This window comes from Choloepus didactylus, chromosome 4, assembly GCF_015220235.1.
Source record: "Choloepus didactylus isolate mChoDid1 chromosome 4, mChoDid1.pri, whole genome shotgun sequence".
Classification (NCBI taxonomy): Eukaryota; Metazoa; Chordata; class Mammalia; order Pilosa; family Megalonychidae; genus Choloepus; species Choloepus didactylus.
In genome coordinates this window covers 137,652,500-137,676,243 of record NC_051310.1, presented here as the reverse complement: position 1 = coordinate 137,676,243, position 23,744 = coordinate 137,652,500, and the positions used below count along the sequence as shown (strand labels likewise).

The window sequence follows — 23,744 nt, the reverse complement described above, 5'->3', positions numbered from 1 at the left end:
CTGATCAGATTGTCCAATGTCAAAGACAGAGAGAATTCTAAAAGCAGCAAGAAAACAGCAATCCATCACACAAAAGGGAAGCTCGATAAGACTAGGTACACATTTCTCCGCAGAAACCATGGAGGTGAGAAGTCAGTGGTATGATATATTTAAGATACTTAAAAGAGAAAAACTGCCAACCAAGAATTCTATATCCAGCAAAACTGTCCTTCAAAAAATGAGGGAGATTAAAATATTTTCAGACAGACACTGAGAGAGTATGCAAATAAGAGACCAGCACTACATGAAGTATTAAAGGGAGTACTACAGGCTGATAGGAGAAGACAGGAGAGGTTTGAAGAAGACTGCAGAAATGAAGATTATCAGGAAGGATAAAAGGAGAAAGAGGAAAAAATAAGACGTGAAAAGCTGATAATAAAGGTTATCAGGAGACAGAAAGAGGGTAGAGATCGGACATTTGATGCTGAAGGATTACAGAATGTTCAGCAGGATTGATTGTATCAATCCAGAAACAGCATAATACTGTGTGATGATAGCACAATATTCTAAGTATACTGAACAACGATGTCTGTGAGTAAAGCTGAAAGAGGTGGGATAGGGGAATGTATGACACCAGAGGTAAAGACAGATGATAAAGACTGTGACTGTATAACAGCAAAAACTGGAGTGGCCAATGACTGTTACTAAATGTACAAATACAAAAATGTTTTTACATCTAGGAGAACAAATGAATGTCAACCATGCAGAATGCTGAAAAGGGGACAGTACTGGGGAAAAACATAAAGCAAACAGTAACATTGTAATATGCTTCCATTAAATGTAACAAAAGCAACATACCAAAGCTAAATGTGTACGAGGGGGATATAAGGAAGGGATATGGGATTCTTGGTAGTGATGTTGTTGTTTGTCCTTAATATTACATTGAATTACATGACATTTTATTTTTCTTTTCATTATCTTTTTTATTATTCATTAAAAAAATTTTATTTCATAGTATTCAGTATGTTCAAGGGCTCACTGTGGTGATAAATGTACAACTGTATGATGATACCGTGAACACTGATTGTACTCTGTGGAAAATTGCATGCTATGTGAACATATCTTTATAAAACTGTAGGAAAATATATAAATAGGGATAAAAGTACTGGAGAAAACAGAGAGAGATGTATCTATTTACTGTTGATGAAGAGGCAGAATGGTGTAGCCTTTCTGGAGCTAAGTGTGACAGTTCCACAAGAAGCTAAGCATGTGGGGGCCATCAGGTCCTGCCACCTCATCATGGGGTATGTACTTGGAAAATCTGAGAGCAGAGACATGAATGGACACTTGCACACTGGTATTTATGAAGGCAGTATTCATGATTTGCAATGGGTAGAGGTGGCCTAAGGGTACATCAAATGAACAACAGAATGGTGAACTATGGTGTATTCTTACAATGGAATATTGAGCAAATACGAGAAGGAGTGAAGCTGTAAGACATGCAACAAGGTGAATGGATCCTGTAAACAGCATTTTAAGTGAAGTACACTAGAAATAAAGGCAAACACTATAATGCCTCACCAATATGGACTAACTACAACATGTAAACTCAGAATTGAATCTTAGAGCACAGCCTATCAGGGGAACAATTATCATATGGTCCCCAGATTGTAAGCTCTTACAGCAGTCAAATCTATTCCTGAATTGTAATGGCTATCTCAAACTCTGAGATGCTGATACCTTTGTGTATAACCTGATCAGTCTCTGGAACATTGGGTATCTGTGTGACACCTGAAACTCAGAGCTAGAGCTCAGCAGATATGAATGTCAGTATTAGTGCATACAGCAAATGTTAAAAAAAAAAAAAAAAAAAAAGCTGAAAAAGAGCCCGGTCTTCAATTAGAGATACGAATGAAGCAGATCTGGTTAAGATTAGGGCAAACTGGGCCAAAGGGTAAAGGTCAAAACTGACAATGTTTTAAAACTTCAACTTCCATGTGAGACCAAGGGAAGAGATGTATATTTGGTGCAGGATCTGTATTTTCTAAACAATATACCTTCTACAGTCAGTTTGTTCAAACACCATAATTACATGGAACTTTGAATAGGAAGTGAGATATGGTAGGTAGCGTGAAATAGCAACACATCCCAAAGTAATTTAGGCAGAGAATAAAAAAATATATACAGGGCCCTCCTGAGGAGCTGGGGTAAAACGCCCAAGTGTTGGACTTCCTACCTGGATTGCTGCTGATGTTTTCACAAACACTGAGGGCTGACGGTCTGGATGCCGAGCCCTTGATCTTGGGGCTTGCCCTTATGAAGCTCGTTACTGCAAAGGACAGACTAAACCTGCTTATAATTGTGCCTTCAAGTCTCTCCGAGTACCTCTTTGTTGAGCAAATATGGCCCTGTCTCTCTAGCTAAGCCAACTTGGCAGGTGAACTCACTGTCCTCCCCCACTACGTGGGACCTACTCCAAGGGGTGTAAATCTCCCAGGCAACACAGGATATGACTCCTGGGGATGAATCTGAACCTGGCATCGTGGGATTGAGAATATCTTCTTGACCAAAAGGGGGATGAAAATTAAACAAAATAAAGTTTTACTGGCTGAGAGATTTCAAATGGAGTTTAGAGGTCATTCTGGTCGACATTCTTACACACTATATAGATAACACATTTTAGGTTCTAATGTATTGGAATAGCTAGAAGTAAATACCGGAAACTATCAAATTCTAACCCAGGAGCCTTGACTCTTGAAATGACTGTATAACAATGTAGCTTACAATGGGTGATAGTGTAATTGTGAAAACCTTGTGGATCGCACTCCCTTTATCCAGTGTATCAATGGATGAGTAGAAAAATGGGGACAAAAACTAAATGAAACATAGGGTGGGATTGGGGGTGGTGGGTGGTGGTTTGGGTGTTCTTTTTTACTGTTACTTTTTATTCTTATTCTTATTCTCTCCCGTGTAAGGAAAATGTTCAAAAATAGATTGGGGGAAGGCGGGGCAAGATGGCAGATTGGTGAGGTGTATGCTTTAGTTACTCCTCCAGGAAACTAGGTAGAAAGCCAGGAACTGCGTGGACTGGACACTGCAGAGCAATCTGACTTTGGGCATACTTCATACAACACCCATGAACACGTCGAACTGCTGAGATCAGCGAAATCTGTAAGTTTTTGTGGCCAGGGGACCCGCGCCCCTCCCTGCCAGGCTCAGTCCCATGGGAGGAGGGGCCGTCAGCGCTGGGAAGGAGAAGGGAGAAATGCAGTGGCAGCTCTTACGGGAAACTCAATCTACTGATCCAAACTCCAATCATAGACAGTCTGAGACCAGACACCAGAGAATCTGAGAGCAGCCACGCCAGCAGAGAGGAGACAGGAACAGCAAGAAACAGCAAGAAAGGCCCAAAAAGAAAAGCAGAGGCTTTTTGGAGTTCTGGTGAACACAGAGAGGGGAAGGGCAGAGCTCAGGCCCTTAGGCTCATATGCAAATCCCGAAGAAAAACTGAGCTCTCTGCCCTCTGGACTTTTCCTTAAAGGCCCTAATTGCTTTGTCTCTTAGCATTTCAATAACCCATTAGATTTGCCAAGAGGGCCCTATTTTTTTTCTTTTTCTAAAACAATTAATCTAAGAAGTCCAATACAGAAAGCCTCAAAGACATGCAGTTTGGGCAGGTCAAGACAAGAGCAGAACTAAGAGAGCTCTGAGACAAAAGGCAATAATCCAGTGGCTGAGAAACTTCACTAAACACAACTTCCCAAGAAAAGGGGGGCATCCACTCAGCAGACCGGGAGCCTCCCCAGACAACCCTGTAGCCCAGAACCGCCCTGGGGGGACGGCACTCACCTGTGACACAGCACAGTCATCCCTCAACAGAGGACCAGGGGGTGCAAGGCCTGGAAGAGGGACCAAATCGCAAGTCTCAGGGGACATACCAAGGACTTGTGGGTCAGCGGCAGAGACAAACTATGGCAGGACTGAACTGAAAGACTAGACTATTGCAGCAGCTTTAAAACTCCAGGAACACCACGGAGATGTGATTGTTAGAGCCTTCCTCCCTCCCTGACCGCCCAGACACACGCCCCTTATACAGGGCGGGCAATACCAACTACACACGCAAGCTTGGTACACCAATTGGACCACTCCCCCACTCACCACAAAGGCAAAAGCAGGGGAGAACTGGCTTGAGGGGAACAGGTGGCTCTTGGACGCCACCTGCTGGTTAGTTAAAGTACTCCACGAAGCTGCAGATCAGACAAATTAGAGACAAGGATTTCAATTGGTCTACAAATCCTAAAAGAACCCTATCAAGTTAAGCAAATGCCAAGAGGCCAAAAACAACAGAAAATTTTAAAGCATATGACAAAACCAGACGATATGGATAACCCAAGCCCAAGCATCCAAATCAAAAGATCAGAAGAGATACAGTACCTAGAGCAACTAATCAAAGAACAAAAGATGAACGATGAGACCATGGCACGGGATATAAAGGACATGAAGAAGAGCATGGAACAGGATATAAAGGACATCAAGAAGACCCTTAGAAGAGCATACAGAAGAACTTGAAAGACTAAATAAAAAAATAGATGATCTTATGGAAATTAAAGAAACTGTTGACTAAATTAAAAAGATTCTGGACACTCATACTACAAGACTAGGGGAAGGTAAACAACGAATCAGTGACCTGGAACATGACAGAAGGGAAAATGAAAGCACAAAAGAAAGAATGGGGAAAATAGAAAAAATCGAAATGGACCTCAGGGATATGATAGATAATATAAAATGTCCAAATATAAGACTCATTGGTGTTCCAGAAGGGGAAGAAAAAGGTAAAGGTCTAGGAAGAGTATTCAAAGAAATTGTTGGGGAAAACTTCCCAAATCTTGTAAACACCATAAATACACAAATCATAAATGCCCAGCGAACTCCAAATAGAATAAATCCAAATAAACCCACTCCGAGATATATTCTGCTCACACTGTCAAATATGGAAGAGAAGCAGCAAGTTCTGAAAGCAGCAAGAGAAAAGCAATTCACCACATACAAAGGAAACAGCCTAAGACTAAGTAGTGACTACTCAGCAGCCACCATGGAGGCAAGAAGGCAGTGGCACGATATATTTAAAATTCTGAGAGAGAAAAGTTTCCAACCAAGAATACTTTATCCAGCAAAGCTCTCCTTCAAATTTGAGGGAGAGCTTAAATTTTTCACAGACAAACAAATGCTGAGAGAATATGCTAACGAGACCTGCCCTACTGGTGATACTAAAGGGAGCCCTACAGACAGAGAAACAAAGAAAGGACAGAGAGACTTGGAGAAAGGTTCAGTACTAAAGAGATTCAGTATGGGTACATTAAAGGATATTAACAGAGAGAGGGAAAAATATATATGACAAACATAAACCAAAGGATAAGATGACTGATTCAAGAAATGCCTTCCGGTTATAACATTGAATGTAAATGGATTAAACTCACCAATTAAAAGATATAGATTCACAGAATGGATCAAAAAAAATGAACCATCAATATGTTGCATAAAAGAGACTCATCTTAGACACAGGGACACAAAGAAATTGAAAGTGAAAGGATGGAAAAAAATATTTCATGCCAGCTACAGCCAAAAGAAAGCAGGTGTAGCAATATTAATCTCAGATAAAATAGACTTTAAATGCAGGGATGTTTTGAGGGACAAAGAAGGCCACTACATACTAATAAAAGGGGCAATTCAACAAGAAGAAATAACAATCATAAATGTTTATGCACCCAATCAAGGTGCCACAATATACATCAGAGAAACACTGGCAAAACTAAAGGAAGCAATTGATGTTTCCACAATAATTGTGGGAGACTTCAACACATCACTCTCTCCTATAGATAGATCAACCAGACAGAAGACCAGTAACGAAATTGAAAACCTAAACAATCTGATAAATGAATTGGATTTAACAGACATATATAGAACACTACATCTCAAATCATCAGGATACACATTCTCCTCTAGTGCTCATGGAACTTTCTCCAGAATAGATCATATGCTGGGACATAAAACAAGCCTCAATAAATTTAAAAAGATTGAAATTATTCAAAGCACATTCTCTGTCCACAATGGAATACAATTAGAAGTCAATAACCATCAGAGACTTAGAAAATTCACAAATACCTGGAGGTTAAATAACACACTCCTAAACAATCAGTGGGTTAAAGAAGAAATAGCAAGAGAAATTACTAAATATATAGAGACGAATGAGCATGAGAACACAACATACCAAAACCTATGGCATACAGCAAAAGCGGTACTGAGGCGGAAATTTATAGCACTAAACGCATATATTAAAAAGGAAGAAAGAGCCAAAATCAAAGAACTAATGGATCAACTGAAGAAGCTAGAAAATGAACAGCAAACCAATCCTAAACCAAGTAGAAGAAAAGAAATAACAAAGATTAAAGCAGAAATAAATGACATAAACAACAAAAAAACAATAGAGAGGATAAATAACACCAAAAGTTGGTTCTTTGAGAAGATCAACAAGACTGACAAGCCCCTGGCTAGACTGACAAAATCAAAAAGAGAGAAGACCCATATAAACAAAATAATGAATGAGAAAGGTGACATTACTGCAGATCCTGAAGAAATTAAAAAAATTATGAGGATACTATGAACAACTGTATGCCAACAAACTAGATAACGTAGAGGAAATGGACAATTTCCTGGAAACATATGTACAACCTAGACTGACCAGAGAAGAAACAGAGGACCTCAACCAACCAATCACAAGCAAAGAGATCCAATCTGTCATCAAAAAGCTTCCCACAAATAAATGCCCAGGGCCAGATGGCTTCACAGGGGAATTCTACCAAACTTTCCAAAAAGAACTGACACCAATCTTACTCAAACTCTTTCAAAACATCAAAGAAAATGGAACACTACCTAACTCATTTTATGAAGCTAACATCAATCTAATACCAAATCCAGGCAAAGATACTACAAAAAAGGAAAACTACCGGCCAATCTCCCTAATGAATATAGATGCAAAAATCCTCAACAAAATACTTGCAAATCGAATCCAAAGACACATTAAAAAAATCATACACCATGACCAAGTGGGGTTCATTCCAGGCATGCAAGGATGGTTCAACATAAGAAAATCAATCAATGTATTACAACACATTAACAAATCAGAAGGGAAAAATCAAACGATCATCTCAATAGATGCTGAAAAAGCATTCGACAAAATCCAACATCCCTTTTTGATAAAAACACTTCAAAAGGTAGGAATTGAAGGAAACTTCCTCAATATGATAAAGAGCATATATGAAAAACCCACAGCCAGCACAGTACTCAAAGGTGAGAGACTGAAAGCCTTCCCTCGAAGATCAGGAACAAGACAAGGATGCCCGCTATCACCACTGTTATTCAACATTGTGCTGAAGTGCTAGCCAGGGCAATCCGGCAAGACAAAGAAATAAAAGGCATCCAAATTGGAAAGGAAGAAGTAAAACTGTCATTGTTTGCAGATGATATGATCTTATATCTGGAAAACCCTGAGAAATCAACGATAAAGCTACTAGAGCTAATAAACAAATTAAGCAAAGTAGTGGGATACAAGATTAATGCACATAAGTCAGTAATGTTTCTATATGCTAGAAATGAACAAACTGAAGAGACACTCAAGGAAAAGATACCATTTTCAATAGCAACTAAAAAAATCAAGTACCTAGGAATAAACTTAACCAAAGATATAAAAGACCTATACAAAGAAAACTACATAACCCTACTAAAAGAAATAGAAGGTGACCTTAAAAAATGGAACAATATTCCATGTTCATGGATAGGAAGGCTAAATGTCATTAAGATGTCAATTCTACCCAAACTCATCTACAGATTCAATGCAATCTCAATCAAAATTCCAACAACCTACTTTGCAGACATGAAAAACCTAGTTATCAAATTAATTTGGAAAGGGAAGATGCCTCAAATTGCTAAAGACACTCTAAAAAAGAAAAATGAAGTGGGAGGACTTATACTCCCTGATTTTGAAGCTTATTACAAAGCCACAGTTGTCAAAACAGCATGGTACTGGCACAAAGATAGACATATAGATCAATGGAATCGAATTGAGAATTCAGAGACAGACCCCCAGATCTATGGCCGACTGATCTTTGATAAGGTCCCCAAAGTCACTGAACTAGGTCATAATGGTCTTTTCAACAAATGGGGCTGGGAGAGTTGGATATCCATATCCAAAAGAATGATAGAGGACCCCTACCTCACACCCTACACAAAAATTAACTCAAAATGGATCAAAGATCTCAATATAAAAGAAAGTACCAAAAAAGTCCTAGAAGATAATGTAGGAAAACATCTTCAAGACCTTGTATTAGGTGGCCACTTCCTAGACTTTACACCCAAAGCACAAGCAACAAAAGAAAAAATAGATAAATGGGAACTCCTCAAGCTTAGAAGTTTCTGTACCTCAAAGGAATTTCTCAAAAAGGTAAAGAGGCAGCCAACTCAATGGGAAAAAATTTTTGGAAACCATGTATCTGACAAAAGATTGATATCTTGCATATATAAAGAAATCCAACAACTCGATGACGATAGTTCAGATAGCCCAATTATAAAATGGGCAAAAGATATGAAAAGACAGTTCTCTGAAGAGGAAATACAAATGGCCAAGAAACACATGAAAAAATGTTCAGCTTCACTAGCTATTAGAGAGATACCAAGTAAGACCACAATGATATACCATCTAACACGAGTTAGAATGGCTGCCATTAAACAAACTACAAATGCTGGAGGGGATGTGGAGAAACTGTAACTCTTATTCATTGTTGGTGGGACTGTATAATGGTTCAGCCACTCTGGAAGTCAGTCTGGCAGTTCCTTAGAAAACTAGATATAGAGTTACCCTTCGATCCAGCGATTGCACTTCTCGGTATATACCCGGAAGATTGGAAAGCAGTGACACGAACAGATATCTGCACGCCAATGTTCACAGCAGCATTATTCACAATTGCCAAGAGATGGAAACAACCCAAATGTCCTTCAACAGATGAGTGGATAAATAAAATGTGGTATATACACACGATGGAATACTACACGGTGGTAAGAAGGAACGATCTCGTGAAACATATGACAACATGGATGAACCTTGAAGACATAATGCTGAGCGAAATAAGCCAGGCACAAAAAGACAAATATTATATGCTGCCACTAATGTGAACTTCGAAAAATGTAAAACAAATGGTTTATAATGTAGAATGTAGGGGAACTAGCGATAGAGAGTAATTAAGGAAGGGGGAACAATAATCCAATAAGAACAGATAAGCTATCATGGGTAAATTTAATGTTCTGGGAATGCCCTGGAATGACTATGGTCTGTTAATTTCTGATGAGTATAGTAGGAACAAGTTCACAGAAATGTTGCTTTGTTAGGTTACTTTCTTGGGGTAGAGTAGGAACATGGTGGAAGTAAAGTAGTTAGCTTAGGTTAGTTGCCTTTTTCTTACTCCCTTGTTATGGTCTCTTTGAAATGTTCTTTTATTGTATGGTTTTTTTAATTTTTAATTTTACTTTTTTTTTATTTTTCATACAGTTGATTTAAAAAAAAAAAAAAAAGAAAAAAAATGCAGAGCCCCCTTGAAGAGGTGGTGGAGAATGCAGGGGTGTTGGCCTGCCCCACCGCGAGGGCTGCTAACATGCCCACGGATATAGGGGACAGGTCGTTTGATGGGCTGAGTCCTCTACCACAGGATTTGCCCTTGGGAAGACTGTTGCTGCAAAGGACAGGCTAGGCCTCCCTATAATTGTGCCTAAGAGCCTCCTCCCGAATGCCTCTTTGTTGCTCAGATGTGGCCCTCTCTCTCTAGCTAAGCCAACTTGAAAGGTGAAATCACTGCCCTCCCCGCTACGTGGGATCAGACACCCAGGGGGAGTGAATCTCCCTGGCAACGTGGAATATGACTCCCGGGGAAGAATGTAGACCCAGCATCGTGGGATGGAGAACATCTACTTGACCAAAAGGGGGATGTGAATGGAAATGAAATAAACTTCAGTGGCAGAGAGATTCCAAAAGGAGCCGAGAGGTCACTCTGGTGGGCACTCTTATGCACAATTTAGACAACCCTTTTTAGGTTCTAAAGAATTGGGGTAGCTGGTGGTGGATACCTGAAACTATCAAACTACAACCCAGAACCCATGAATCTTGAAGAAAATTGTATTAAAATGTAGCTTATGAGGGTTACAATGGGATTGGGAAAGCCATAAGGACCACACTCCCCTTGGTCTAGTTTATGGATGTATGAGTAGAAAAACAGGGGAAGGAAACAAACAAACAAAGGCACCCAGTGTTCTTTTGTACTTTAATTGCTCTTTTTCACTTTAATTATTATTCTTGTTACTTTTGTGTGTGTGGTAATGAAGGTGTCAGGGACTGATTTTGGTGATGAATGTACAACTATGTAATGGCACTGTGAACAATCGAATGTACGATTTGTTTTGTATGACTGCGTGGTATGTGAATACATCTTAATAAAATGAATATTAAAAAAAATAGATTGGGATGATGAATGCATAAGCATATGATGGTACCACGAACAGCTGATTACACACTGTGCTGGTTTGTATATTTATGTCCCCCAGAAAAAGCCATATTCTTTAATGCATTCTTGTGGGGCTTAGGTTGTGTGGATTGGGTTGGAACCTATTGGTTCAGTGTCCATGGACATATGATTCACCCAACTGCAGGTGATAACTCTGATTGGATAATTTCCATAGAGGCGTGGCCCCGCCCATTCAGCATGGGCCTTGTTTAGTTTACTGGAGCACTATATAGCTCAGACAGAAGGAGTGCATAGTGAGATGGAAGTGAGACAGACATTTTGAAGACGGCCATTGGAAGCTGATGCAGACATTTTGGAGAACGCCATTTTGAAACACAACCTGGAAGCAAGCAGACACCAGCCACGTGCCTTCCCAGCTAAAAGAGGTTTTCTGGACGCCAATGGCCTTTCTCCAATGAAGGTACCCTTTGTTGATGGACAGTTTATGGCCTAAAGACTGCAACTGTGTAACCAAATAAACCCCCTTTTATAAAAGCCAATCCATTTCTGGTGTTTTGCATTCCGGCAGCATTAGCAAACTTGAACATGTACCATGGATGACTGCATGGTATGCAATTATATCTCAATAAAACTGGATTTAGTTTAAAAAAAAAAAAAACCACAAATAACAAAAAAGTAGGTAAACTGGACTTCATCAAAATTAAAACTTTTATGTATCAAAGGATGCTATTAAGAGAATGAAAAGACAACCAACAAAAAAAAATAGGGAGAAAATATCTGCAAATGACATATCTTTAGGGTTTACTCTCCAGAATATACAAATAACATAATATAATAACTCTTACAACCCAGCAACAAAAAGACCAACAACCCAATTTAAAAAATGGGACAAGAATCTGAATAGCCATTTCTCCAAAAATGATATGCAAATGGCAAGTAAGCACATAAGAAGATGCTCAACATCAGAAATCATTAGGGAAATGCAAATAAAAACCACAGTGAAATCATGGAAAATTAGTCTTGATGAGGATGTGGAAAAACTGGAACCCTTGTACATTGCTGGTAGGAATGTAAAATGGTGCAGCCCATGTGGAAAACAGTTTGGCAATTCCTCAGAAAGCTAAGGACAGAATTACTACATGATCCAGCAATTCCACTCCTAGGTATATAAATATATAGGTATACCTCAAAGATTGGAAAACAGGGACTCAAACAGCAGCATTATTCACAAGAGCCAAAAAAGTGGCAACAACCCAAGTGTCCAGCAACAGAAGAATGGATAAACAAAATGTAGTATGTACATACAATGGAATGCTATTCAACCATGAAAAGGAATGAAGTTCTGGTACAAACCTTGAGGACATGACGTTGTGTGACATAAGCCAGACACAAAAGAACAAAGAGTATCTGATTTCACTTATATGAAATATCTAAAAGAGGCAAAGTCCTAGATAAAGAAAGTAGATTATGGGTTACAGAAAGTATATTAGAGGTTACCAGAGTCTAGAGGAAAGAGGATTGGGGAGTTATTGCTCAAAGCGTATAGAGTTTCTGTATAGGTCGATGTAAATGTTATGGAAATAGTCGTGAATGGTTGCACAACACTGTGAATGTAATTAATACCACTAAATTGTACACTTTAAAAAATGATAATGGTTAAAATGTAAATTGTTTTTTTAATATATATATTTAACCACAATAAGAGAAAAAAAGATCAAATTTAACTCCACATAAATGTAAGGCAGAGAAGCCAAATTATTATGTGGCAGAATGCAAAGCACTTTAAGGATAAAAATAAACAAAACAAATAAGCAAAACAGGGATCTGATATGCTGTGACCACTATATCCAAAAGGTTATGTTATTTTGAATCTGTAAGAGCTGACAAAGACATGTGACTGTAAAAGTCAAATACAAACAGAATTTCTGCAGTTTTGGGAGAGGAATGAACAAACAGAAAAATACTGCACAGATCATGATTTAAAAAACAGAAAAACAACATAGCATAGGAGAAAGAATACCATTCTGAAATAAGATATGCTGAGTTCAAATTCCAATTCTGCCACCTACTGATTGCAAAATCTTGGGCAAGTTACTTAAAAACCTTCCTCAGGTTGGTTTCTTTACCTGTGAAATGGGAGTAGTAACACAAACCTCATGGTTACCTTGAGCATTATGCTGATAATACTGTAGATGTCCAATAAACAGGAACTTACCTGGCTATGGAGCGACTCTGTATCATCCCCAGGAGCACTGGATGGTTTCTCACCACCCCCTCTGTCAGTCTGAACTATAGCATCTTGTTTTCCAGCGTTCTGGTCCACTGTACTGGTCCCCTGCTCACACACATTTTTTACAGTCTGGGTTGCTGCTGAAACAGTTTCTGGAACCCATAAAGAACGGTCTATGGTCTGGATTCCTATGTTATTTAAGCTCGGCCTTTCAAACAGGGCCTTACTAAGTTTTTCCTGATAGGCATTCCGTCCTTCTTTCTTGCCATCTAACACATCTGTCTCCATTGGTTCTCCTTGAGGACTAGATGGCCCCTGTGTTGCCATCTGTTGGGAGGAAGGAGAAGCAGGGTCCTTGCCAGGGCTAATGGGCTTCATAAGCTGTTGACTCTGCCTGGTCCTTTGGTCAGGCAATTTTTCCTTCTCTTCTTCCTGAGTACTCGGAAAATGAAGCAAGTTTCCCCTGGAAATCAACCACATAAAGAAATAACGTCAAATAAGCAAGAACATATGTATGTGTCAATACTGGGCAAGAGGGAGGCATATTTTGACAATTTGAGAGAGGTAAGGAAGGGAGAAATTAAGTTGGCCAAGCATATAATACTGTGAAGTTTCTCATCCTAATTAAACTCCTGTGAAAAAATAACAGAAAGATAACTATTTCACCATTATGACAAAATAGTCATAAAATTTCTTCCCATCAAAAGGTATACACTCTGAAACTTGACACAGAAAATGAGGTAAAGAAGAGGTAAAGAATGCCATTATCAAAATTAAAGAAAACAAAAGACATCTTAGGGATCTACTTCAAAAAAAATCAATTAGTCAACAGGTCTCCTTTGGCTCTCCTAACTTCTAACATTCTAGATACTCTTCATCCCCTTCTGACCAATAATTTTAGGAAAAGAAATCTACTCTATAAAGGATAAAGTTATAGGTAAGATTCTAGCTTTATTAGCCATGCTGCTACATCTAAAATTAATCATTTCAGAATGACTTGGCTCATTAAAGATACTTCTCAAGATAAAGCATATTTCTTTTCTTTTAGTCTTTCCATTTGGATACCAGTGATTCACTCATTCATCCTACAAGCATTTGCTGAATGTCTCCTATAAACCAGATACCATAAAGCTCTGAGGAACCTATGTGACTTATTAAATATCCATAACAATATGTCAGAATAAAAAGGCCAAGGCTATTTCCGAGAGAGCAAATTCTACGGAAACTCAATGTTCCCACTGGTATATGAACAGTGTCCTATTTATCTTGATATTTAAAATACCTAGCAGAGGACTTAATATAAAATATATGATTAAAGAATTACTTTGAACAAAAGAATGAATGTTCTCTCAATTGATTACAACTACAAAAATCTACTCACATTAAATAAACAAATTATGTAAGTAGCAAATTGATGTGAAAAAGGCCCTCATTTTAACTTTTCAGTAAATTACAAGCTCAATCAGAGTCAATGAAAACAACAAGAGCAACAAACACAAACTACTGCAATTTTAGCCTACATTAAATGTATAAAAGCCATAATAAAGATAATAGGAATCCATTCTGAACTGACCACGGTGAGACCCTATCTGAAATATGTTTTGGTGTTGTCTATCACATTTTACAAGGGATAAACAGAGATCCAGGAGGTAACACCTCGGATCATATGATGTCTAGAAACCATGTCATATGTTGCTGTAAGTGTTTGGCCAGAGAAAATTGAAGCTAGGGCTGTCGCCTACTTGAGAGGAGCTCTCATCCTTAGGAACTAATATGGCCTTGGTGAACAGAGAAAAGTAAGCATGAAGAGCCTTTTAGGACTTGCTCTGCTCTAGATCTTGAAGGAGAAGGAGAAATGGAGAAGTTTCTGACATTTCTCTATTGCTCAGCTCAGGTTACCTGATCAGATCAAAGAGGGATTTATAACAGAAGAGCCAGGAAGAGCCTGATACATTTGGTCGATGTAGCTTGTGTCCTATCTCTCACGAATCTCAAATGAATAAGGATACAGGGTCAAAGGGAGAAAAGGTAAGACACAATCACTAGGAGACGCAGGTTTATTAAATACTATGTACATTAAGTGCTTAGCACAGTGCTAGGTACACAGCAGATACTCAATCAATATTAGCTGCCTAAGACAGAGCAATTAAAGAGACTCAATTCACCTTTTATATGAACTGAATACCCATGTTTGAATCTTTAATACATGTAACACATCAATAGCTGAGCAACAGTGTGAGTCAAAAACTAGAAAAGACTGGATTAATCATTTCAAGAACTGAATTACCAATGTTCCCCACACTGAACACAAGCATGCACTTTTTACTCAGAAGCTATTATTCAGGGTAGACTACTGAATGGAATTTCACTTCTAAACAAAGTTCTGTTTTATTTTGGATTTTTTCCCCTCAAGAGACAAATACCAAGTTGCTTATTTTGTTGCTCTCCCAAGAGTTAATCAGAATAACTCTTTTCTCTTTGAAGGCCAAAAGGCGTATCACTGTAAATAAGCAATATTCAGTAGATTCCTATCAAATATCAGAGATGTCATTCTCACATTAGCATCAAATGACAAAGATTGAAATCACAGTCATTTTCCCCTAGATTCATATATATTGTTTGGGTTGACAAGATTTTCTGATTACTATCAACATAGAATAGTAGGTAAGGAACAAAGCCTTAATTGCAACACACACTGAAAATAGTACCTTCCTCCTTCCAAGTTTCCGAATCCTTAGACAAACAAAACAACTAAGAAAACTCCACCACTAAGATATTTATTAATGCCCAAAGAAATAAGAAAGAAGGCATAAGAAGCCAAGAGAAATCCAATAATTTATAAGAAGGACCAAACCTTACTTTTTCAACTAATTGCAGCTACACAATTCTACTCTGGTCACTATATGCCAGATTTAGAAACTGATATTAACAAAGCAAATTTTAGCCAAAAAAAAAAAGCCCAGATAAAATTAATCCAAAGTGAAAGAGAAGAAAAAACAAACTTATAACCATTCTATTCTGAGTGTAGGTATGTCTGTGAAGCAACTAGTATCAAATGCAGCTGGATTCTCAGGCCCTTGTTCTGCCACAGTTAAAACAGTATCACCAACATCTTCACACTTCTAATTAAGATATTCTAATATAACAGGAAGACAATATAATGTCATCAACAAATTTAGTAATTGTTGAGCCATTACTACACTACTTTTGGAATCTACCAGGTGGCATTTCATCTAACAAGCTTTCAATACAATAGAGGATATGATCTCCTTGGCATCTGGGTTATTCAATTCCCAAGAATATCAACAAGCTTACAGTCAATAATTAAAGTGTCAATTAAAAGCATTGAAATGTTCTTCTAAGTATTTCTATCAATAAAGAATGTAAAAATTATGCTGCAAATACCCACTAATAAAACCATACCTACCGACAAACAAAACATTAACATCTTCCATAATTACAAAATCACTGAATTCTAGAGATGAATATCACCTCCTAACAAAAATACAAGCTTATTCCCATAGCCATTACTTATTAATGTATACTAAATATAAGAATCATATATTCCAATGGGCTACTCTTTAATTGTTTAAATAGAGAAAAAATGTCTTTTAACTCAGATTTCTGTTTCTGCTTCAGGACTATTCTAAGGAATACAGAATAAAGAAATTATGGGAAAATCTTAATTCCATCAAGTCTGATAACTTAAGCATTCCAGATTTTTTTTTTTTTTTAAGAAAAACGTAAGCTATGGGAAACTAGAGAGAATTTAAATATCTGTTAAAAGAAAACATTTCTAAAACTAAGGAAAAAGAAATAATCTTAGGAATGTAGAATTGTATGGTTATGAAGAATGAGTCATTTCAAATTGACAAAACTGGCATGTAAAGACAAAAATTCTGTATGTATAAAACAATAAATAAAATTCTCATGACATCACATTTATGACTCCATCTAGAATATACCCAAGTCCCTCGGATAAATAGTAAGCTCCAGATCACTAGTTAATAGCAATACATGTTTGATTTTGGTACCAACCATTTTGTGAATTAATATAGCTGTGAAAATAATGCTTGCCTGGTGGACGTGGAAGAGGAATCCTGACTTTGAGCCTCATCTTCTTGCTGGGCTTCACAGATGCAGCTAAATACAGATGTAGTCTTCTGGGGACTGATAACAAATTACAGTAATACAATATGTTATTTTTTTTTTTTTTAAGTTGGTTCAACTTTATTGAAAGGTGACTTGTCACAGAAGAGACAATTCAAATAGGGACCACTCTGTGGTTTCAGGACCTGTAGAAATCTGAGTTATGTTTACTACAAAAGAAGATAAGATACATTAATTACAACTGTAATGTAAAAAGAAATCAGAAAAAACAAACAGTATATCTTCATTAAATTAAATGTCTGCCACCCAGGGTAGTGAATCTCCCTGGCAACGTGGAATATGACTCCCGGGGAGGAATGTAGACCTGGCATTGTGGGACGGAGAACATCTTCTTGACCAAAAGGGGGATGTGAAAGGAAATGAAATAAGCTTCAGTGGCAGAGAGATTCCAAAAGGAGCCGAGAGGTCACTCTGGTGGGCACTCTTACGCACAATTCAGACAACCATTTTTAGGTTCTAAAGAATTGGGGTAGCTGGTGGTGGATACCTGAAACTATCAAACTACAACCCAGAACCCATGAATCTCGAAGACAATTGTATAAAAATGTAGCTTATGAGGGGTGACAATGGGATTGGGAAAACCATAAGGACCACACTCCACTTTGTCTAGTTTATGGATGGATGAGTAGAAAAATAGGGGAAGGAAACAAACAAACACACAAAGGTACCCAGTGTTCTTTTTTACTTCAATTGCTCTTTATTACTTTAATTATTATTCTTGTTATTTTTGTGTGTGCTAATGAAGGTGTCAGGGATTGATTTAGGTGATGAATGTACAACTACGTAATGGTACTGTGAACAATCGAATGTACGATTTGTTTTGTATGACTGCATGGTATGTGAATATATCTCAATAAAATGAAGATTAAAAAAAAAGAAAAAAAAATGTCTGCAAATATTTCTTCTTAAGCACTCACTACTTAACAGCTCTTTTAAAAATTCAAACAGCATACTGAATTTCATGAGAAAACCCAGATACTGTAACATGAAAGAAGATGTTCACATTAGTTATTTTGGCCCCAACTTTTAGAAACCACTTCACTTGTATCAGGGAAAATTATATTAGACTAGCGGTTTTAAGTGGGCAATAGCTCACACAGAGTATTACAGACAAATCACTTTTGCCTTACAAATACATAATAAATTTACATATTAATACATAATAAATAAATAAAAATACATAATAAATAAATAAAAGTGTAATTTATTTGACATGGGGCAAAAACAAAACAGACTTCAAAACAAGAATTGGCTGAAAAAGACATTTCTGAGGGAAGCTTATCTGATCATTGTGTTAAGGATTTTCTTGATCTTCAAGCTCTTTAAATCCACTCCATTCCCCAGATCATTCTGAAAATTAAAATAAATCTGATGGCCCTCAAAGCAACCTTCATAATTTCAAGGCAATGTTTTAACTCATCCCTTATTATTTCATCACATTTCCTACTGACAGTGCCCCGACCCCACCCACCCCCGGCAACCCCAGAGCATTTGAAGTCCTCAGTAATATGAACTCATGCTTTCTTTAGCTTTAGGTAAAACTTGTACATCTTTTGAAAAATGTGTTTAGTAAACAGCCTTCAAGACTGCCACTTGCATTTCCTGAAGGACCATATAAAACAGGGATGCAAGTGGTATCCCCGAGGGGCTGTCTAAGGCTTAACTTTTGTACCAACTACGTAGGTAGGCCCCTTGACTCTAAGTTTGCCTTTAGAGACTAGAAGTCAACATAGAAAACAAATTCAGCTCTCAAACATCTGTTACTAATGTAAAGCAAGGCTACACTACATAGCAAAACTCCATTTATTAATCTTACGCCAACTTAAAAAAAAAATCCAGGCCCCAGTGTAGATCATGAACCTACTCAGACTCAAACAGGGTAAAACAAATATTTTAATTTTTCCAATCTTCCTTAAAAAAAGTGTGATGTTTTGGACTGACAAATTAATCAACATCAAAAATCTAATCTGTCATCATGGAACACAATTTGTGACCTGATAACAGAAAATCATTCTGGTAAGCCAAGATTTCAAGACTAAAATGAAAGGCATTCTTTTGGATTCTATCCTTTAATAATTTTCAGAGAGGAAAACCATGAAGAGGCTGCCAGCTCAGTAGAGGCACTGATCAAAGGTTGGTAAGAACAGATGGTTTTGCAGACCTTCAGTATTGCTCTTCAACAAATTCAACAGGCCAAGGAGTAAGTTTTTCACTGATGGGCCTCTCACCCACTCACTGGTTTTGTGCCAGTTTTCCACAGCCTCCTCTACCAGCATCACAGTCTTGCAGATACTCATCTTATACCTGGCCCCAGATGGCACCTAGCCATATTGCCGGCCCTCCTTAAAGCCTTTGTCCCAGTCTGTGCAAATGATCAGGTCATCTAGACGAGCTCCACTTATGTACCACATGGTATTTTCTGCTTCTGTTCTTGAATACTACTCCATGAAACAGAATCCACATGCTGCTTTTTTTTTTCCATTTTATACAGGCCCATAATGATTTTCTTTATGTCATCACTTTTGCTGATGAGTTCATAAATTTGTTCTTCAGTTGTGTAAAAGGAAAGGTTTCCAACATTCAACGTACAGCTTTTCTTCAGTAATTTTTCTTGTTCTTCATTGTCACCCCAGAAGTGCTAGTCCCACTACTGACTCAGCTTCACATAAGTCACCACACAGCCTTCAGAAGTCCACTGGGCATAGTGGAAAAAGGTGAATGAGGACGCTGCAAAGCCAGGAACAAACGAAGTAGTGGAGGTGGAGCCGGAACTAGAAATCAATGGTTAGTTTTGAAAGGAAAAGTACCTCTGGAGATTTTCCTTTCAGGTACAGAGGGAATCGAATCCTTTCTCTGCTTCCCAAACTTCAAATGAGCCTTAAACCAAAATGCTATTTCTACATACTTGTTTCACATTAGCATAATAAAAAACTCTCAGAGAAGAGTCAGAGGCTCCCAGGGGTGTAAATCTCCCTAGCAACAAAGGATATGACTCCCGGGGATGAATCTGGACCTGGCATCAAGGGATTGAGAATATCTTTTTGACCAAAAGGGGGATGCAAAATGAGATGAAATAGTTTCAGTGGCTGAGAGTTCAAATGGAGTCGACAGGTCACTCTGGTGGACATTTTTATGCACTATATAGATAACACCTCTTAGGTTTTAATGTATTGGAATAGCTAGAAGTAAATACCTGAAACTACCAACTCCAACCCAGCAGTCTGGACTCCTGAAGACGATTATATAATAATGTAGATTACAAGGGGAGACAGTGTGACTGTGAAAACCTTGTGGATCACACTCCCTTCATCGAGTATAGGGGTGGATGAGTAGAAAAATGGGGATAAAAACTAAATGACAAATAGGGTGGGATGGGGAGATGGTTTGGGTGTTCTTTTTTTCACTTTTATTTTTTATTCTGATTCTGATTCTTTCTGATGCAAGGAAAATGTTCAGAAATAAATTGTGGTGATGAACGCATAACTATATGATCGTACTGTGAACAGCTGATCGTATGCCATGGATCGTATGGTATGTGAATATATTTCAATAAAACTGAATCTAAAAAAAAAAAAACAAAATGTAAAAAGGACAGTATTAAAGAAGACCATAAAGATGTTATTCAGCAAAATCCAGAGTGCAGGACAAACAACCCAGTTTGCCAGGACAGGGACCCTACAGATTGTAAGAGATGTAACAGCTAACTTCAATATGTGGCCCTTATTTGCTATCCATAAATAGCAAAAAAATATTTATGAAGCATCAGGGAAATCTGAACACTGAATATCTGATGACATTAAAAGGACTCAACATCAATTTTTAAAGTATGATAATAGTACTGTGGTTAAGTTTAAAATAAGAATCCTTATCTTTTAGAGACTGCATTGTTATTTACAGTTACAATGATATAATGCTGGAAAATAACTCCAAAATAAATCAGTAGAAGTGAGGGGGAGGTAAGAGGGAATAGAAGAATTTATAAATGAATCAAGATTGGCCATGAGTTGATAAATTTTTGAAACTAGTCAATGAATACAAAGTGGTTCTTTATAATATCGTCAAGTAAAATAAAATGGCCACTTGCATTGGGCATTGCCGAGAGGGAACCCCTTTCAAAGAAAGGCTTTTCCAGAAGACAAAAACAATTGACACACCAGGGTTTTCTGCAAAAACAGAAGACACCCTACACAGCTGCAGATATGCAACATCTGGTGATAAACCAGTTTCAATCCAGTAGAGAAAGCTTATCATGGTACCAATGTATCTGCTCCTCACTTTGTAAGACTGCCCTATATAAAATGGAAATTAAATATCGGCCAAAAGAACATTCCCTCGCTTGCTTCCATTTTTGCCCTATATAAGCTCCCCCAACCACCTCCCTCAGCAGAGCTCCCTTCTGTATTCTGAATGAGATACTGCCTGATTCATGAATCACTCAATAAAGCTGTGTGATCCCTAAACTGCATGAAAGATTTTTAACACTACTTACTCTCTCTACTTTTGTATAAGCTTCAAACCTTCCATAATAAAATACTGTTTTAAAGAGACAAAGAAAAATGAGGCAAGAGCAGTGAGAACAAGTAATCTGGACAGACTCCAGTTCCAGACTACACTTAAAAACAGACTGGTAGAGAGGCGGGGCAAGATGGCAGACTGGTGAGCTGTAAGTTTTAGTTACTCCTCCAGGAAAGTAGGTAAAAAGCCAGGAACTGCGTGGACTGGACACCACAGAGCAATCTGTCTTTGGGCATACTTCATACAACACTCATGAAAATGTCGAACTGCTGAGATCAGCGAAATCTGTAAGTTTTGTGGCCAGGGGATCCGCGGCCCTCCCTGCCAGGCTCAGTCCCGTGGGAGGAGGGGCTGCCACCTCCGGGAAGGAGAAGGGAGAACTGCAGTGGTAGCCCTTCTCGGAAACTCATTCTACTGATCCATACTCCAACCATAGATAGACTGAGACCAGACACCAGAGAATCTGAGAGCAGCCAGCCCAGCAGAGAGGAGACAGGCATAGAAAAAAAAACAACACGAAAAACTCCAAAATAAAAGCGGAGGATTTTTGGAGTTCTGGTGAACACAGAAAGGGGAAGGGCGGAGCTCAGGCCTTGAGGCGCATATGCAAATCCCGAAGAAAAGCTGATCTCTCTGCCCTGTGGACCTTTCCTTAATGGCCCTGGATGCTTTGTCTATTAGCATTTCAATAACCCATTAGATCTCTGAGGAGGGCCCTTTTTTTTTTTTTTTTTTTTTTAATCCTTTTTTCTTTTTCTAAAACAATTACTCTAAGAAGCCCAATACAGAAAGCTTCAAAGAATTGCAATTTGGGCATGTCAAGTCAAGAGCAGAACTAAGAGAGCTCTGAGACAAAAGGCAATAATCCAGTGGCTGAGAAAATTCACTAAACACCACAACTTCCCAAGAAAATCGGGGTGTCCGCTCACAGCCACCATCCTGGTGGACAGGAAACACTCCTGCCCATCGCCAGCCCCATAGCCCAGAGCTGCCCCAGACAACCCAGTGTGACAGAAGTGCTTCAAATAACAGGCACACACCACAAAACTGGGTGTGGACATTAGCCTTCCCTGCAACCTTAGCTGATTGTCCCAGAGCTGGGAAGGTGGAGCAGTGTGAATTAACAAAGCCCCATTCAGCCATCATTTGAGCAGACTGGGAGCCTCCCTACACAGCCCAGCAGCCCAGAACTGCCCTGGGGGGACGGTACTCACCTGTGACATAGCACAGTCATCCCTCAACAGAGGACCCGGGGTGTACGGCCTGGAAGAGGGGCCCAATTGCAAGGCTCAGGAGCCATACGCCAATACCAAGGACTTGTGGGTCAGTGGCAGAGACAAACTATGGCAGGACTGAACTGAAGGATTAGACTATTGCAGCAGCTTTAAAACTCTAGGATCATCAGGGAGATTTGATTGTTAGGGCCACCCCCCCTCCCCGACTGCCCAGAAACACGCCCCACATACAGGGCAGGCAACACCAACTACACATGCAAGCTTGGTACACCAATTGGGCCCCACAAGACTCACTCTCCCACTCACCAAAAAGGCTAAGCAGGGGAGAACTGGCTTGTGGAGAACAGGTGGCTCGTGGACGCCACCTGCTGGTTAGCTAGAGAAAGTGTACTCCACGAAGCTGTAGATCTGATAAATTAGAGATAAGGACTTCAATAGGTCTACAAACCCTAAAAGAACCCTATCAAGTTCAGCAAATGCCACAAGGCCAAAAACAACAGAAAATTATAAAGCATATGAAAAAACCAGACGATATGGATAACCCAAGCCCAAGCATCCAAATCAAAAGACCAGAAGAGACACAGCACCTAGAGCAGCTACTCAAAGAACTAAAGATGAACAATGAGACCATAGTACGGGATATGAAGGAAATCAAGAAGACGCTAGAAGAGCATAAAGAAGACATTGCAAGACTAAATAAAAAAATGGATGATCTTATGGAAATTAAAGACACTGTTGACCAAATTAAAAAGATTCTGGACACTCATAGTACAAGACTAGAGGAAGTTGAACAACGAATCAGTGACCTGGAAGATGACAGAATGGAAAATGAAAGCATAAAAGAAAGAATGGGGAAAAAAATTGAAAAAATCGAAATGGACCTCAGGGATATGATAGATAATATGAAACGTCCAAATATAAGATTCACTGGTGTCCCAGAAGGGGAAGAAAAGGGTAAAGGTCTAGGAAGAGTATTCAAAGAAATTGTTGGGGAAAACTTCCCAAATCTTCAAAACAACATAAATACACAAATCATAAATGATCAGCGAA

General features: G+C 38.6%; 1 protein-coding gene and 1 pseudogene across 8 annotated transcripts in view; both read right to left on the bottom strand.

Annotated features, from left to right (window-relative positions):
• TP53BP1 (tumor protein p53 binding protein 1) overlaps positions 1–23,744 on the bottom strand; it is a 141,327-nt gene that overhangs the window by 45,601 nt on the left and 71,982 nt on the right. For all 8 annotated transcript variants that reach the window (XM_037834143.1, XM_037834146.1, XM_037834145.1 and 5 more), the window contains 2 exons: positions 16,852–16,944; positions 12,760–13,237 (listed from right to left, as the gene is read on the bottom strand). In XM_037834143.1, the coding sequence (XP_037690071.1) occupies positions 12,760–13,237; positions 16,852–16,944 (571 nt within the window). The remainder of the gene's footprint in view (positions 1–12,759; positions 13,238–16,851; positions 16,945–23,744) is intronic.
• Positions 18,433–19,647, bottom strand: LOC119532095 (annotated as a pseudogene).